General features: G+C 39.5%; 1 protein-coding gene across 1 annotated transcript; it reads left to right on the top strand.

The window, feature by feature from the left end:
• The first annotated feature begins 14,790 nt into the window (after nt 1–14,790).
• On the top strand, nt 14,791–17,687 carry bglapl (bone gamma-carboxyglutamate (gla) protein, like). The gene is made up of 4 exons (XM_079498460.1): nt 14,791–14,914; nt 15,033–15,308; nt 15,797–15,896; nt 16,579–17,687. Exons 1-4 carry the CDS (start codon nt 14,851–14,853, stop codon nt 16,679–16,681), a joined length of 543 nt encoding a protein of 180 aa, XP_079354586.1. The 5' UTR covers nt 14,791–14,850; the 3' UTR covers nt 16,682–17,687.
• Nucleotides 17,688–18,416: the final 729 nt, after the last annotated feature.

Raw genomic sequence — 18,416 nt, 5'->3', positions numbered from 1 at the left:
TACATAATACCTTACCTTATTTCATTACGTTAGACATTACGTCAGACCACAGCTGATCATGCTATATAAAACCTTACACCACTCAGTTCACACGGGTGTGATTTTTATAATTCAGCTTACTGTGGAGACACATGCTGGAACTTTTTACTTTGAAATGTTTTGTAGTTTCTGAGTTATTTAACTTAAACGCCCAATGCATTCCCAATGGCAATAGCACAAACTTTGGCATGCTACTAGTCCTACATACTTACACCTAGAAACCCCATTCAAACCTATTTAGGTTCATCTTGGAACTGCTGGAACTTTTTACTTTGAAATGTTTTGTAGTTTCTGAGTTATTTAGGTTAAACGCCCAATGCATTCCCAAGAAATTTGAGAAATTTATAATGGCAGATAGTGGCACGTCAAAAAATCACTTTCACCTAGAAACTCCATTCACACGTTTTATAATTCAGCTTACTGTGGAGACACATGCTGGAACTTTTTACTTTGAATTGTTTCATAGTTTTAGAAATATAGTGCTTTCAATTTGAGAAATTCATAATGGCAGATAGTGGCACGTCAAAAATTCATTCACCTAGAAATTCCATTCACACTTTTTATAATTCAGCTTTCTGTGGAGACACATGCTGGAACTTTTTACTTTGAAATGTTTTGTAGTTTCTGAGTTATTTAGGTTAAACGCCCAATGCATTCCCAATGGCAATAGCACAAACTTTGGCATGCTACTAGTCCTACATACTTACACCTAGAAACCCCATTCAAACCTATTTAGGTTCATCTTACGGTGGACATGTTTGCCTGAAAAGGAATCTTTGAAATGTTTCATCGTTTTAGAAATATAGTGCTTTTAAATTTGAGAAATTCAGAATGGGGGTCAATGGCAGATTTTGGCAAGTAAACATTTGAGTGGGGTTTGAACCCACAATCTCCAGATCATGCAGCCAGTGTGCTAAGTCACTGATCTACTTGCTACCTGCCACAACACATTCTTCTGTTCCCTTTGAGTACAACATTGATACAAAAATAAAATACAAAAAATAAAATAACAGGAGATTTGTCTATTGTTTCTTTTGCTGTTGTTTATCTCGTTCGAATGTTTATGAACCACAATGGAAACAAGTCTCTGGCTCTTCTGTCATTATCTATTCGGTCTTTTATGAACAGCATGCACAGTGGCTCACTGGGTACAGAGCCTGCCTGGGAATCAGGAGGCTGCAGGTTCAAGTCCTGGCTCTGACATAGTGTCCCAAAATCATGAAAATATGACAAAATATATTATGCCGTCCCAAACCATGGACTATAGTATGTCGTTTTTTCATGATTTTCATCTTTTTTTCAAATCCTCCAAAATCATATAAAACAAAATGCTATAGTATGCCGTCCGAAAAAAATTATAACTTTGGCATGCTACTAGTCCTACATACTTACACCTAGAATCCCCATTCAAACCTATTTAGGTTCATCTTACGGTGGACATGTTTGCCTGAAAAGGAATCTTTGAAATGTTTCATAGTTTTAGAAATATAGTGCTTTCAAATTTGAGAAGTTTATAATGGGGATCAATGGCAGCTCTATGGCACGTCAAAAAGTCACTTTCACCTAGAAACTCCATTCACACTTTATATAATTAGTGTGGTTGCCCTAAAGGGCAACCAGACTATTGTAATTGTAACACTTTATTTTTTTTTATTTTACTGGAGTAACCCTTTTTTTGAAACGCTACTCCTCCCACAGCTTTAACTGTACGCACTTGACCCATATGTCAAATTGACCGGAAAAATCGGAAATGGTGTGCTTGCTCATTGCTAAGAGAAATATTGTATAGTTTAATTGATATGAATTTATTAGTGAATTAAATTTCCCCATTGACATGAATGGGAAAATGCGAAAAATCACGTTCAAGTATTTTTTCCTCGGAGACCGTAAGGGCTATAGTTACAAAACGTGGAGGGATAATTCGTAATACTTACTAAAATTAATGAACTTATAATTATATCGGTCGGCCTCATGGTGGCGCTATAACAGCCCACTTTACGTTTTGGCTTATAACTCTTGAACCGTAGGTCATAAATTCAAAATTCCCTTTTCCCTGTATTCCTTGGGCCATGACGCATCTCCCCATATAGGCCACGCCCATTTGCGTCAGGATAGATTTTCCGCCATTTTGAATTTTCTTCAAAACACACTTTTATTTTCTGATTCTACAGATTTTGTCCGAATCTCACAGAAATCGGTACACATGATCTCTGGACCTATCGGACCGCGTTTACATTTTTTTCAGATTTTTTGATTTTTTTTTTGTCCGTATTGTTCGGCCTTAATCGTCGTCCGAAGTTAGTGGGAGGGGCCTATTTTACAAAAAATGCCTAAAGTCACGAACGGAATGTCCAATCCATCCCAAATTTGAATCAGATGTCGCGGGTGGTTTAATCAACCAAAAGCCAAAAGCGATTCCATTTTCATCCATAGGGGGTGCCGCAAATGCGAAAAATGTAACCGTTTCTTGCAGAAAAAATTTTTTTGGGGGGATAAATCCCATCCGAATTACTTACGCATGATCGCAGGGGTGACGCAACATTGTAATTGGCTGGCAATATCAGTGGGAGAGGCATATGTAAGCCACTGCGGCAACCACACTTTGCAATTTTTTAAAATTGCGACCTTTCTAGTTCAGCTTACTGTGGGCACACATGCTGGAACTTTTTACTTTGAAATGTTTTGTAGTTTCTGAGTTATTTAACTTAAACGCCCAATGCATTCCCAATGGCAATAGCACAAGCTTTGGCATGCTACTAGTCCTACATACTTACACCTAGAAACCCCATTCAAACCTATTTAGGTTCATCTTACGGTGGACATGTTTGCCTGAAAAGGAATCATTGAAATGTTTCATCGTTTTAGAAATATAGTGCTTTCAAATTTGAGACATTTACAATGGGGCTCAATGGCAGATATTGGCACGTCAAAAAAGCACTTTCACCTAGAAACTCCATTCACACTTTTTATAATTCAGCTTACTGTGGAGACACATGCTGGAACTTTTTACTTTGAAATGTTTTGTAGTTTCTGAGTTATTTAACTTAAACGCCCAATGCATTCCCAATGGCAATAGCACAAACTTTGGCATGCTACTAGTCCTACATACTTACACCTAGAAACCCCATTCAAACCTATTTAGGTTCATCTTACGGTGGACATGTTTGCCTGAAAAGGAATCTTTGAAATGTTTCATAGTTTTAGAAATATAGTGCTTTTAAATTAGAGACATTTACAATGGGGCTCAATGGCAGATATTGGCATGTCAAAAAAGCACTTTCACCTAGAAACTCCATTCACACTTTTTATAATTCAGCTTACTGTGGAGACACATGCTGGAACTTTTTACTTTGAAATGTTTTGTAGTTTCTGAGTTATTTAACTTAAACGCCCAATGCATTCCCAATGGCAATAGCACAAACTTTGGCATGCTACAATCCTACATACTTACACCTAGAAACCCCATTCAAACCTATTTAGGTTCATCTTACGGTGGACATGTTTGCCTGAAAAGGAATCTTTGAAATGTTTCATAGTTTTAGAAATATAGTGCTTTTAAATTAGAGACATTTACAATGGGGCTCAATGGCAGATATTGGCACGTCAAAAAAGCACTTTCACCTAGAAACTCCATTCACACTTTTTATAATTCAGCTTACTGTGGAGACACATGCTGGAACTTTTTACTTTGAAATGTTTTGTAGTTTCTGAGTTATTTAACTTAAACGCCCAATGCATTCCCAATGGCAATAGCACAAACTTTGGCATGCTACAATCCTACATACTTACACCTAGAAACCCCATTCAAACCTATTTAGGTTCATCTTACGGTGGACATGTTTGCCTGAAAAGGAATCTTTGAAATGTTTCATAGTTTTAGAAATATAGTGCTTTAAATTTGAGAAATTTATAATGGCAGATAGTGGCACGTCAAAAAATCACTTTCACCTAGAAACTCCATTCACACGTTTTATAATTCAGCTTACTGTGGAGACACATGCTGGAACTTTTTACTTTGAAATGTTTCATAGTTTTAGAAATATAGTGCTTTCAATTTGAGAAATTCATAATGGCAGATAGTGGCACGTCAAAAATTCATTCACCTAGAAACTCCATTCACACTTTTTATAATTCAGCTTTCTGTGGAGACACATGCTGGAACTTTTTACTTTGAAATGTTTTGTAGTTTCTGAGTTATTTAGGTTAAACGCCCAATGCATTCCCAATGGCAATAGCACAAACTTTGGCATGCTACTAGTCCTACATACTTACACCTAGAAACCCCATTCAAACCTATTTAGGTTCATCTTACGGTGGACATGTTTGCCTGAAAAGGAATCTTTGAAATGTTTCATCGTTTTAGAAATGTAGTGCTTTTAAATTTGAGAAATTCAGAATGGGGGTCAATGGCAGATTTTGGCAAGTAAACATTTGAGTGGGGTTTGAACCCACAATCTCCAGATCATGCAGCCAGTGTGCTAAGTCACTGATCTACTTGCTACCTGCCACAACACAGTCTTCTGTTCCCTTTGAGTACAACATTGATACAAAAATAAAATACAAAAAATAAAATAACAGGAGATTTGTCTATTGTTTCTTTTGCTGTTGTTTATCTCTAGACGTTTGAATGTTTATGAACCACAATGGAAACAAGTCTCTGGCTCTTCTGTCATTATCTATTCGGCCTTTTATGAACAGCATGCACAGTGGCTCACTGGGTACAGAGCCTGCCTGGGAATCAGGAGGCTGCAGGTTCAAGTCCTGGCTCTGACATAGTGTCCCAAAATCATGAAAATATGACAAAATATATTATGCCGTCCCAAACCATGGACTATAGTATGTCGTTTTTTCATGATTTTCATCTTCTTTTTCAAATCCTCCAAAATCATATAAAACGACATGCTATAGTATGCCGTCCGAAAAACATTATAACTTTGTCATGCTACTAGTCCTACATACTTACACCTAGAATCCCCATTCAAACCTATTTAGGTTCATCTTACGGTGGACATGTTTGCCTGAAAAGGAATCTTTGAAATGTTTCATAGTTTTAGAAATATAGTGCTTTCAATTTGAGAAATTCATAATGGCAGATAGTGGCACGTCAAAAAATCATTCACCTAGAAACTCCATTCACACTTTTTATAATTCAGCTTTCTGTGGAGACACATGCTGGAACTTTTTACTTTGAAATGTTTTGTAGTTTCTGAGTTATTTAGGTTAAACGCCCAATGCATTCCCAATGGCAATAGCACAAACTTTGGCATGCTACTAGTCCTACATACTTACACCTAGAAACCCCATTCAAACCTATTTAGGTTCATCTTACGGTGGACATGTTTGCCTGTAAACTAAGGAATCTTTGAAATGTTTCATCGTTTTAGAAATATAGTGCTTTTAAATTTGAGAAATTCAGAATGGGGGTCAATGGCAGATTTTGGCAAGTAAACATTTGAGTGGGGTTTGAACCCACAATCTCCAGATCATGCAGCCAGTGTGCTAAGTCACTGATCTACTTGCTACCTGCCACAACACAGTCTGCTGTTCCCTTTGAGTACAACATTGATACAAAAATAAAATACAAAAAATAAAATAATAATAATAATAAATGTATAATAAATGTATAATACATTTATCTCTAGACGTTCGAATGTTTATGAACCACAATGGAAACAAGTCTCTGGCTCTTCTGTCATTATCTATTCGGCCTTATAAGAACAGCATGCACAGTGGCTCACTGGGTACAGAGCCTGCCTGGGAATCAGGAGGCTGCAGGTTCAAGTCCTGGCTCTGACATAGTGTCCCAAAATCATGAAAATATGACAAAATATATTATGCCGTCCCAAACCATGGACTATAGTATGTCGTTTTTTCATGATTTTCATATTTTTTTCAAATCCTCCAAAATCATGAAAAACGACATGCTATAGTATGCCATCCGAAGCCATGAACTATAGTATGTCGTTTTTTCATGATTTTCATCTTTTTTTCAAATAGTCCAAAATCACGAAAAACGACATGCTATAGTATGCCGTCCGAAAAAAAATTATAACTTTGGCATGCTACTAGTCCTACATACTTACACCTAGAATCCCCATTCAAACCTATTTAGGTTCATCTTACGGTGGACATGTTTGCCTGAAAAGGAATCTTTGAAATGTTTCATAGTTTTAGAAATATAGAAATTTACAATGGGGCTCAATGGCAGATATTGGCACGTCAAAAAAGCACTTTCACCTAGAAACTCCATTCACACTTTTTATTATTCAGCTTACTGTGGAGACACATGCTGGAACTTTTTACTTTTAAATGTTTTGAGTTATTTTCGTCTTTTTTTTTCAAATCCTCAAAAATGATGAAAAACGGCATGCTATTGTCTGCCGTCCAAGACAAAGGGCTATAGCCCATGGTCAAAAAGGATGAAAAACGAGGATTTGAAAAAAGACGAAAATCACTCCGAGACCATGGGCTATAGTCCATGGTCTCGGGCTGATTTTAGTCTTTTTTTTAATCCTCAAAAATGATGAAAAACAGCATGCTGTAGTATGCCGTCATCTTAGCAAGGGTGCCACAGAGCCCTCTGTGATTTTTTGAATTGTTCGGAACAATTTGTTCCTCTTGGTCGTCACCTTTCAAATAGGGCCTTGGGATCATGTACAGAGCAGAGGCGTATCTACAATAAGGCGAGGACAGGCCTCTCCAAATCCATTTCTGGCCTGGCCAAAATCCATATAATGAGCAAAGAGAGTGGACAAAAACAACACCTGAGAAATATTAGTGGACAGCTGATTAGCTTTTGTGGTAGATTGTCCAACAATCTTGTTACTATTATACTTTAATGTCAACATGAAGCTATCCAGAGATTAAAAGTAGGGCTGGGACTTTATTTCGATTAATTAATTACAGAAAAAATAACACCTTTGCATCACAAAACCTTTCTCACTGGACGAGTTTCAGGGGTACCGATCATACCGGTAAATTTAGATTTAGATTGAATAACTTCACTGATTGATTCACTCGCATACCAAAATCCATTGTAATTGAAAAAAGAACATATAAGAATATATTCTTAATTAATTTATTACAAACATCTAATTAATTTGATTCATTTTTTTTAATTGAGTAACTGCCCTACTTTAAATGTCATCATGAAGCTAACAAATGTGACACGCGTCATGTATAGTGGATGGACTTTAGCAGTTGTATAAGTATTATTCAGCAGTATACTTTATGGTATTTATTGAACTGCTAAAGCTACCAGTCACTAGCCTGGCTAATAAGCCAGACCGAACCAGTCACAGCATTAACACCACACCCACTAAGCTGATAACTAGGGTTATAGTGTAATATTTGCACCCAGTATCTGTATAGAGTATGGAGATACTGTATGTGATGCCTATATGTCCTCTTCTACCTTATCGAGATAGATTAGATTAGATTAGATTAGATGTCTTTATTATCCACAAGGGAAAATTGTTTTGCTCAGGTAAATGCATACATTCAGGACAATACATACAGGACAATACAATAAAACACCCAGCAAAGTACAGTACTAGTAACATTTTTAAAGCTATTTAAAAGAAAGCAAAGTCTCTCTCCACTCCATGAAACACTCATAATGTGTGTGTGCGTGCGTGCACGCATGTCCATTATCAGCGCTCAGTCCAGTTCATCTGCCTTTGTGTGTGTGTGTGTGTGTGTGTGTGTGTGTGTGTGTGTGTGTGTGTGTGTGTGTGTGTGTGTGTGTGTGTGTGTGTGTGTGTGTGTGTGTGTGTGTGTGTGTGTGTGTGTGTGTGTGTGTGTGTGTGTGTGTGTGTGCATGCGTGCGCCGGGGGCACTGGCAAGCAGGTCCAGTTGAGGTGAATCAGGTATTGGGGGTTTGTGTTTGTTAAGGAGCCTAATGGCAGAGGGGATGAAACTGGCACTGCCCTTTGCCTTCTTGAATCTTGATGCAGTGTATCTCCTACAGGGAGTACAGGCCCAAGCATACAGTATCACTGTTGCACAACTACACCGCAGAGTCGCATACGCTCAATTAGTACATCATGTATATTCATTATCCCCCCCCCCCCCCCCTGCTTACCTCTTTCAGTTAATGACTCATATTATTATCAAGCCAACCTCTGCAAATGTAAATAATGTGTATAATAAACGTTGTCAGTATACATGCTGTGTACATGTCCTTGCTTGCTGTCATCGTGTTCTCTGCATGCATGCTTGCTCAAAGAAGAGTAAATGGACTTGAATGAAAGCAAATGTGTGTGTGTGTGTGTGTGTGTGTGTGTGTGTGTGTGTGTGTGTGTGTGTGTGTGTGTGTGTGTGTGTGTGTGTGTGTGTGTGTGTGTGTGTGTGTGTGTGTGTGTGTGTGTGTGTGTGTGTGTGTGTGTGTGTGTGTGTGTGCGCGCGCAGCGCGTGTGGTGACCATTTTGGAAGTGGGTTCGACCACAGTCTGGAAGAGGCATTCCTTACCAAGATGCTAAAGTACCAAAGTCTTAAATATACAGCTTGGTTACAAATGTAAACTGCACAGTGCACAGGTGTTCATATTTGGAAGCCTATGTAATGTCCATAAATCAGTTGTGAGGGGTCTGCAGATTGCAGGAATGCCCAAGCCAAGAGCTGATAAGGCATTGGATAAATTCTGTTCATTCCGTGATAATTGGCAGTATGGAGGAGACGATCCTTCCTGTATCCATGATCTGTATCCTGAAACACTTGAGTTCCCCCAAATTTGTGCATCTTTGTGTTCAAGAATTTCTTGTTAAATGTTAACACAAATAAATGTGAAATGTTGAACGCTGGACAGATTTGCATGACATTTTGTGGGAAATCTTGTCTGCCCCAAAGACATGGTTAACTTGACGAAACCCTCAAGGTCACAATCAAGGTCACTGTCAATATTAAATAAGTGTTTTTTTGTATGTGAAGAGATGGCAGATGTACAGTAGGTGCAGGCAGGGTTAATACCTACAGCTAGGTTTGTCTACATGTACTGTATATGTGACTGTGTCCTCTAAAGTAGAATAATTATAGCTGATGCCTACAGTATACCAGCTGTACATACTTGGCCATGAATGCCTGAAATGCCTGGTGAAATAAAAGTGAAACTTACGAAGAACGTGAAAGTTTGGCAAATCAACATTGTTCTTTCTTGTGAAGCGAATATTTATAAAGGTCGCTATTATCCATTTGGCCAAATGAGGCTTGGACCAGTACCAACACTGGGATGTGCACACAAGCATGCAGACCGTTTAGTGCAGCAGCTGCAGCTTCACCACTGAACATCACCACATTGTAACTTGTCTGGCTTCAATCATAGACTGTACACATATAGCAACTTAATATTATCGACAACTAAAGATTGGACAGGGCGGCCACGCCGTTATTACTCACTAAGGATAAGATAAACCTATTGATCCCTGGAGGGAAATGCTGGGGTCACTTGACGTAACGTTTTTTGTGTCCTGAAAGGATTCCCTTCCATGGATGGTTCTGGTACGGGATGGTACCCAGACCTGACGAGCCAACCCGGAACTCTGAACCCCCCCCCATTCCCCCCACAAATGTGGTAATCGGGTTCTCCAAATTAGAGAAAGAGACTGATTTCCCTTTAGAACTGAACTGGGAGTTTTCAAGTCACCAATTTAAAGGGGCCCCCATTTGTTTGTTGCTTTTCATGAATGTTCAAAGCTGTTTCTTTTCTGTGTGAAGTTTAATAATAATGTTTATTTTATTTTATTTAATCCCTGTTTCCGACTCTCATTTCATTGGTTTTCACTCACTCATTGAGCTATTTGGAAACATACAGTAGGGTAGACCAATAAGTCCAGTCCTAGTACTAGAAAGAAAATTGATTTCTCTAGTTGTACTTGTACATGGGTTTTAAGCTCAGGGTAGTGAAAATATTCTGACAGCTGACTCAAGACAGACAGTGCTTCATATTCATAACATCTAAAGGTATGACTAAACATGATGTGGCTGTAGTGCTGTACATGCTACTGTATGTAAGCTCGAGCCGAGGGTGATGCTTTTGACAGCCATGACCTTTCATAAGGACATGAGTCCTAGATGGTGGTTTAGTGAGCATTCTTCTCAATGCATTCCTGTATGCGGTCACATGGGTTGTTTGTTGCAAGTCCATACAGTGTAGGCACGTGGACCACGAAGGCATAGGGAGTACCATTATACTACAGTGGGTCAACTATAGCCATGTGTTTCTGGGTTGTGTTTATGTCGTCCTTGTGTTGTATATATACTGTACTTTGTACAGTAGAACATATGCTGACCATGAGCATTCACAACTGTACAGTATGAACTCCCATGATCTTTAGCCAAATACCTTTGTTGAATTAATGTGCTCAACATGATTACATGCAAACACTTCATGCATATATCCCTTTCACAAATATTGAAAGGGATATATTGCTATACACGAGATGGAAAAAAGGATTATTAAAAATATTAACAGAAATTCTACAAAACCGAGAGTAAGCATACAGAATACGTTGTCTAGTGTACTGCCTAAAAATAGCGTCTTCATTGCAGGTGACTCAATGATTTTTCAAGGACAGTATGTATACTGTACAAGCTTATTGCAGAGATATCATATTTTCATAGCTTATAATAAAACATTTAGAACAAAATATAAATGTACATAAGCACTAATATTGTGTCTGTCAGTCACCCTCTATTTTATTGTCCCGTATGAACCAGAATAGTCAAAATGAAACCTAATTTCATTGAAACACTTCAGCTCAGAATGACCATTTGTGACTAAATTTGACTGAGGGACTGCCATTGGATTTTTTTTTTTTTTTTTTTATGAAAGCAGGGAATCATAGCTTCAAATGGACATATTCAGTTTGACCCACCAGTTTTGGAGATATGGCTTATAGAGTAATGTCTTGCAGAGAAACAGCGAGTTGAGAAAACAGGTTTGAAAGGTTAACTTCTGTGGACTCTAAAATTACACCAAGCTACATGGTTGGGCATTTATTTCATATTTACATGTCGATTTCAGCTCCGACACTTATTTCAGACATGCTCTAGTATGTGAAGAGTCTGCCTGTGTTATTAACTCATTTTTGAAGAAAAAAAATATATATAAGTTTTTCTCCTCTGGTGAAAAGCTGGAATTTGCGCGATGGCAGGCTCTCAGTCAAATCTGGTCACATTTAACCATTTATTGCAGTGTGGCGGTGTGGCTCTGCTCATGTGATATCATATCATCTGATATCATATCACATTTGATATCTGATATCTCAGATTATCTGTGCACCGAGACACAGCTCTGATATAACAACAAACCCCAGAGCAGAGCATAACATAAAGACATTACATCAACAACATAACTTTCAATGTATTCCATATAGCACATAGATACTGAACATATCACATGATCATAATACAATCCATAAAACACATTATAATCACAGATACCCATAACAGAACTAGATACCACAAATAGTACAATCCATAAATCACATACGTATAATCACAGAATCACCCATTACAGAACTAATGCCACAGGGAGGAGGCCGGGGAGGTGTAGGAAATTTGAACGCTGACATCTGAACAACAGAGACAGAGTCAGCTAGCATGAAGACTGAGGACAGGGTAGTGACCATAGATATTAAAAAAATAGATGCCTCATTGGCCGCTACAGTTCGTTGGAGCGATGTGTGTTGAAGGAGGGGCGGAAGAATTTACACTGGGGGAGGAAGTACGGCGGAAGTGTGGAAGGCACGTTACGTCACGCTGCCACTCAAGTGATTACTGGCCAATCACAGCGCATCTTTTCAGACCCGAACATGCGCTCTGTGACGCACACTCATGCACTCATGCTTCCGCAGTGCTTCGCAAGGAATCTCGGGAAAGTTTTTCCCTACCTTGAGCACATGCCGGAAAGGGCGTCTACCTTTATAATATGTCTGTGGTAGTGACTGCTTAAAAAGAACACCTGATTGAATGTGGGCGTGAGTGAGTTAGCTGGCAGCGACTGAGAGTGAGGGGCCTTGTCATGGAGAGAGACAGCTGATTTAGGAACAGAATGAATTGCTGATAGGGAATGAAGGGGGGATTTATATATTAAACCTTCTGCCTTACGTGTCTCAATGAACTATCGCTGCGCTGGATTTCTTTTTAAATCACACGATAATGTCTTAGCGCTTGTTAAGTCAGAATTGCTTTTTTTGTTGTAGACCTGTGATGTTGCGATGTCACATAAAAGAAGCTGTTACGTTTATGCAATCCGTTAATTAGCATGAGCTGCCTGACAGCCAGTGCTGTCTACTCTGCAGTACAATTGCTACAGTTGTGTAAAACCTAAACTCCAAACTAGGAGCAACACTGTGTATAGGCCTATAAAGAAATAAGTGAGCATTCCTTGTGTGTCTAGATTACTATGTGGCTTGGACATGCCCAGCATGTGATTTCAAACAATAAGACACTGAGCAAATCCAAAAGCAGGGAGGACATACTGTAGAGTCTGTGTTTTTTTCTGCCCAACTGGGGATGTTGTGGCAAATGTTTTCTCAAACTGTGTTACCCCACAAAAATGGACGCTGGACTAGACATTGAAATTACACCCCTGAGAGTCCAAAACAAACCCCTTCCACCAAGAATAACGACAGACTGTGAAGCAAGATTGACAGCAAAAGGCCTTTTTACATTAGCCAAGGCTGGCTGTTGCTCAGTATATGATGATGACGAAGAAAATGCTGGGGCCCTCCGTATACATATATATAGCCTACTATGGCAAATGTATACACACTTGGAGATGGTCCATTGGCTATGCATGGAGAATGGAGATGGTATTTAACTTGCAATATGGCTCAGGTCCAAACCATATGAAACATTTTAATCAAAAATCCTGGAATGCAAAAGCATGAACAGAAAGTTTGCATTCAAACCCGCACATTTGCTGTGCATTCATCAGCACAACGGGGCTTGCCCAATGAATAGTATGCATATGCAGAAATACATCCTTCAAGTGTGGCCGTGCAGAGAGTCAATATAGACTCAGTAAACTGGTCGTAGCTGGGGAAAGGACCTGGCCGAGGCCCGGTCTGAGTCTTTATATAGAGGCTGGCTGTGGTTCTGGTGGGACACTGCAACGCTCTAATTAAACCCTGTCGCATAACGACTCGCGGTTTTATCCCCCGTTACTCGATTAGTAGCGTTTGGTTGACCCAAGCTATAGTTTGGGGTTTGTGGGGGTGGGAGATCACATTTGGCGTAAGGACTACAGCAACATAACAGCAGGAGCTGAACTGGCAACCCTAATGCCCTGGGACTCTGCTCAACCACATGAACCCTAGCATCCCTATTGCAGAGGTGAACATGCGGCAAAAAATAGCCGATCTGCAAGCTCATAATGTGTTGCAGTGCGATGCATTGTGAGCTTGTAGATTAGCCATTTTGGCAAGGAGATGTAGCCCGGGACCCAAACTAGTAAAAATAGTAGATCTACAAGCTCACAACGCGTTGCTTCGTGACGCGCTGTAGATCGGCTGTTCTCACTACATCTTAAACATCCTAATTTATGGAATGTCTTAGATTTTTCATTTTATTTATTCATGACATTTACTTAAAGAAATCATTGCATTTGGTTTTAATTTTAATTCATGACTTGTTTTGCTTTTTTCCAGGGTCAGGTGGGGTGAGGATCAGAGGGGTCGCAGGCATGGAGAACATTATGTCAACATCAGGCCGTATTGCACATACATTCTAGCCGATATGAAAACAAACAGCATGCATCTCATATAATTTTGCACATACAGTCATACTGTCTGATACAGTAGGGGACGGTGATCATATGTGGATATCAATATGTTTACGCAGATGAGTGTTTCGCCACTGAGTCAATCGTGTGGAGGACAAAAAGGAGGGGACCAAATATAGCCCCTGAGGGGACCCCGGTCAATAAAATGTATAGGTGGTAAAGTATTTAGCAAGAATACAGAATGTTTGATGTTCTTCTGACCCCTGTTAAAGTGGTACACGTGTGTTTTTTTTGTTCACAACAAAAAATACATTTAAAGTTTGATTGATTTAGCCTGAGAATTGTGTTGACATAAAAATGGTGGGATTCATATTTAGAATGTCTAGAGAAATGCCACATTATGCCCAGTGCTAAACCAGATTTTTTCTTCCATGGCATCTCTGGATGTTTTATTCTCCAACTGACTGACAGATACGTGCCTGCTAACCCCCTTTTTCAGTATGTGTACCTACTGTTAACTGTTTACATGCTTGTGCACGTGTGTGTGTGTGTGTGTGTGTGTGTGTGTGTGTGTGTGTGTGTGTGTGTGTGTGTGTGTGTGTGTGTGTGTGTGTGTGTGTGTGTGTGTGTGTGTGTGCGCGTGTATGTGCATATGTATGTGTGGAGATTCCCACCCTATGCAAAACGTTTACATGTGGATGCTATCTTTAGTCTCACATCCCCATTTGTTGTTATTTTTATAGCCTACAATGCACACGCATGCTACACACGTGTAGTTCGAAAAGCCTCCCGAATGCTTGTGGCTGTGTAAGTTTATGTGTGGGTGAAGGAGAGTTTTTGGACTCCCGTGCCAGGGATGTGTGGGTGTTCATGTGAGTGATCCTGGCGAGTGCGCGGCGGAAGCACTGACATCGGATCCTCTGGCCAATCGCATGGGTCACCACTGTGTGGGGGTCAGGGGTGGAGGGGGGGGGCAGACTGTAGTATATATTGACCCAGAATGAACAGAACAGAACAGAAGGATCCATCCAAAGCAAAGAGAAGACCAAACAACCAAGTGTGCTACAAGACTCTGACTCTCCGGCATCATGAAGACTCTGACTCTCCTCGCTCTCTGTTGCACTGTGCTGTCAGTGTGCTGGTCCATGGGAGGTAAGAACAGCATCCAAATCCTCAGTGATGAACTCTTATCATACAGCATGATGCAGAGGTTCATTCATGTTGTTTAGAATTATATAGATCCATCAATGATCCCCCCCTTTCTCCTCAGTGCCATACATGGTAGTGGAAGTGGAACCCGAGGTTATCGTGGACCCCTATGCCGACGACGCCGCCGATCCTGGCGCTGCTGATGCGGGAGCCGCTGACACCTCGTCTGCCTCTGACTCGTCCGCTTCGTCTTCGTCATCGTCTTCATCATCTTCAGAGTCAGACTCCGCGGCTTCGTCTTCATCTTCTTCAGAGTCCAACTCGGCTGCATCCGATTCCGCCTCATCCTCCTCTTCTTCTTCCTCCTCCTCCTCATCAGAGTCAGCCAGTGTTGAAGGTAGGCCAGTGTTGTCTTTGTTGATGTCCTTTCCTATTTTATGTCTGGTCGACTCGTAATCTTTGTACAGCACTTTCTGCAGAGTTTGTTCAGGAGAGTGACAGAGAGATGATTTTAATATATTATGCTTTTAGTATAATATACTAAAAGCTAAACTAAAATATACTAATACTAAAATATACCCCTCCCCCTTAAAAGTAGGCATTTTAAGTTTTAAGTTTTTATAGCATTTGTGTATTGTGATTTCTTGTTGCCTTTAACCATCCCACAAAAGTAGTTTCCGAAAGGAAAAATAAAGTACTTTGAAGTTGAAGTTGAAGTTGACATGTAGCCACTGGGCAGTGCAACACTTTGTGAGCTCAGGTTATATTGAGGATATTAACTGGTTTCCCAGAGAGGTTTTAAGTGCAACTGAGTCGATGTTGGACAAGTGTAAAGTATGGGATTATGAGTTTTTAAAAAGTTGACTGTTGAATGTGCTTCTGCAGCTGCAGCTGCCGGGGTGATTATGAAGAGAGATGTGGCTGCTGTTCTTCTGAGGAGCAGAAGAGCTGCAGGAGGAGTTCTCACTCTTGTCCAAATGGAAAGGTATTCTTTTATATAAATATTGTTCATTAGTTCATCACATTTTCAATGTCTATTTCTATGGAATCCAAATTATTCAATATCGTTCTTTGGAACCACCAGAAATACACATCAGTGAATCTGAAACTTGTTAAACTCACAGACCCACACAATTCTGAGAGTGTACATTTGTACACTCTCGGAATTGTGTGAAAAAGAATTGTGTCAGAATTGTGTCAGAAAAGTTATAGACCTGTAAATGTTAATTTGGTCCTTAACTATGGATCATTTAGCTGGGGACCCCCTGTAGGACCCCTGGGGGTCCACGCGGACCCCACTTTGAGAACCAGTCCTCATTGAACAACAAACATCTTAATGCTGACAGCACAGGCTCTACAGCTGCTAAGCATTTGTCAGGCCATGCAGCTGCATGTTGCTGGCTTTTATATGGCAATTATTCCAGTACAGTATGGCTTGTATCAAAATAGACTTCCTGTTTCCGGGCATATGTGGTATTACAGTTAAGGAAATTGAAATTACTACCTGAGGCCATGCTATGTTTTCACCCTGCATTTACTGGTGTGAATACAAAACACCAAAGGACTCAAATTATCTTAATGTAGATAATAAGTATGTGTTGCTAAGCCATCTGTGTGCACTGCAGGATGAATTGGTAATGTCTGACATTTTGTTCTCTTCCTTCCAGCCTGAGGGAGGTGTGTGAGCTGCACGACGGCTGTGACGAGTTGGCAGAGACAGAGGGCATCGTGAGGGCGTACACAGCATACTACGGACCTCCCCCCTTCTAAAACCTACAAAGACTACATTCCGTTATCCACAAATACGAACTGCTATGACTGAGAGAATACCCTCCATCATACTGCCATCGTGTATAGCGCTGTGCAGAGAGAATGGCACAACAACCACCACTCCCCCCCTGAGTTCAGAGAAGGAGCAGAAAGACAAAAGTGGGTTCAGCCCACACTGTGATCCTATAGAAAGAATCTGAAATGTTGAGGGTTTAAGTATAAACTAAATGAGGAGAATGAGGCACATGCACATGAGGGCCTGTGATCTGAATCATACAGCCTATAGTAAAGAGTAAATTATTCTACACAATGAATGGTGCTAAAACTGCAAGTGTATTGTATTATTATGCGTTTTATAAAATCATTTAGTACTGGTGGTAGTAGTGGTAGTATATTGCTGGTTTTAGTAGTAGTAGTAGTAGTAGTAGTAGTAGTAGTAGTGTAAAATATAATTCAATTTGAATTTGAATTTGAAAATAAATTAGTTTGTATTCAAATTGAAACTGGCATCATTAATGGCTGATTTATATTAAATTCTTTTGAGGGGATTATTACCTATAATAATATGTATATAATAGTAAAACCAAATTCCTTTTTTATATATATATATTTGGCCGTCAATGAGACTGAATCAAAGACAAAGTAAGGCCATTAAATCAATACACACATTAATGTACATAGGGCCGGCATTTGGTGTCACTTGCCACATTTCACCACTAGATGGTACAGTTTCTCAATTCTTTAATTTGGTTGAATACAGGGTAATTTAGGCCTATTTTTTGCCCTGTGGGATCAAAGCAGAGTTTGAATAGGCAACAATGTGTGTGGATTAATGCAGTTATTGGCTAAATGCCTAAATTGTAAATAGAAATTATAGTTATTAACAGTCCACAACACTGTTATTTACCTCAAGGATATCTTTTGAGTGAAACAGATGTTAGATATTATTTTTGCCTTTTGGATATATATAGTTTGAATAAAACAAAATAAAATCCATATCCCTGTTTATGAGCATTTTTCTTTTCTCAAAGGGGGGTTTAAGGGGTTGAAGGTCTTAGATTATAATATATATATGTATCTATTGCTGCTGTAAACATTTTCAACTGAAACATGACACGTTTAAAATCAGAGATTTCATCCTATTGTAATTACTGTAGGTCTATACCTATGTACTGTAGGTGATTCTCAAAGGGCGGTCCAGGGACCCCCAGGGGTCTTTAAGGGGTAGTCCAGGGAGCATCCGAGTCCCTGGCAAAATGAGGAACAGTTTAAACAATGAAGCAATATGTTCTATTACGCTTATTCAATAAATAGCCCATATCTCCACGCTCACAACGCGTCACAGTTGAGAGATTGTAGATATATTTTATTTATTTCTTTTTGGCACAAAATATTTTCAAATGGGGGGTCTGCGGCCAGAAACATATCAATTTGTGGGTCCTTGACATGAAAGTGTCTGAGAAACTGCTGTACTGTAGGCTATTAATCACATAATTAACAGCAGGTGTGTCATGTTATTAGGCTTTATGCTGAATGCTGAAGATATATAGATCAACCTACCATGACACACCCTGCCATTATGCAGCCTATATGATATGCTCTTGCTCCACAATACTTTATCATTAATAGAATATTAATGAGAGATAAGGTCCATCATAAAGATAATGGTGTCACCCAGAACAGGGATGGCTTATTATATAGGCTGGGGTAACTATCACTAGAATGTTATAATGTA

The sequence above is a fragment of the Electrona antarctica genome (assembly GCF_951216825.1).
Source record: "Electrona antarctica genome assembly, chromosome: 4".
Taxonomy (NCBI): Eukaryota; Metazoa; Chordata; class Actinopteri; order Myctophiformes; family Myctophidae; genus Electrona; species Electrona antarctica.
This window is presented reverse-complemented; position numbering and strand designations above follow the sequence as displayed.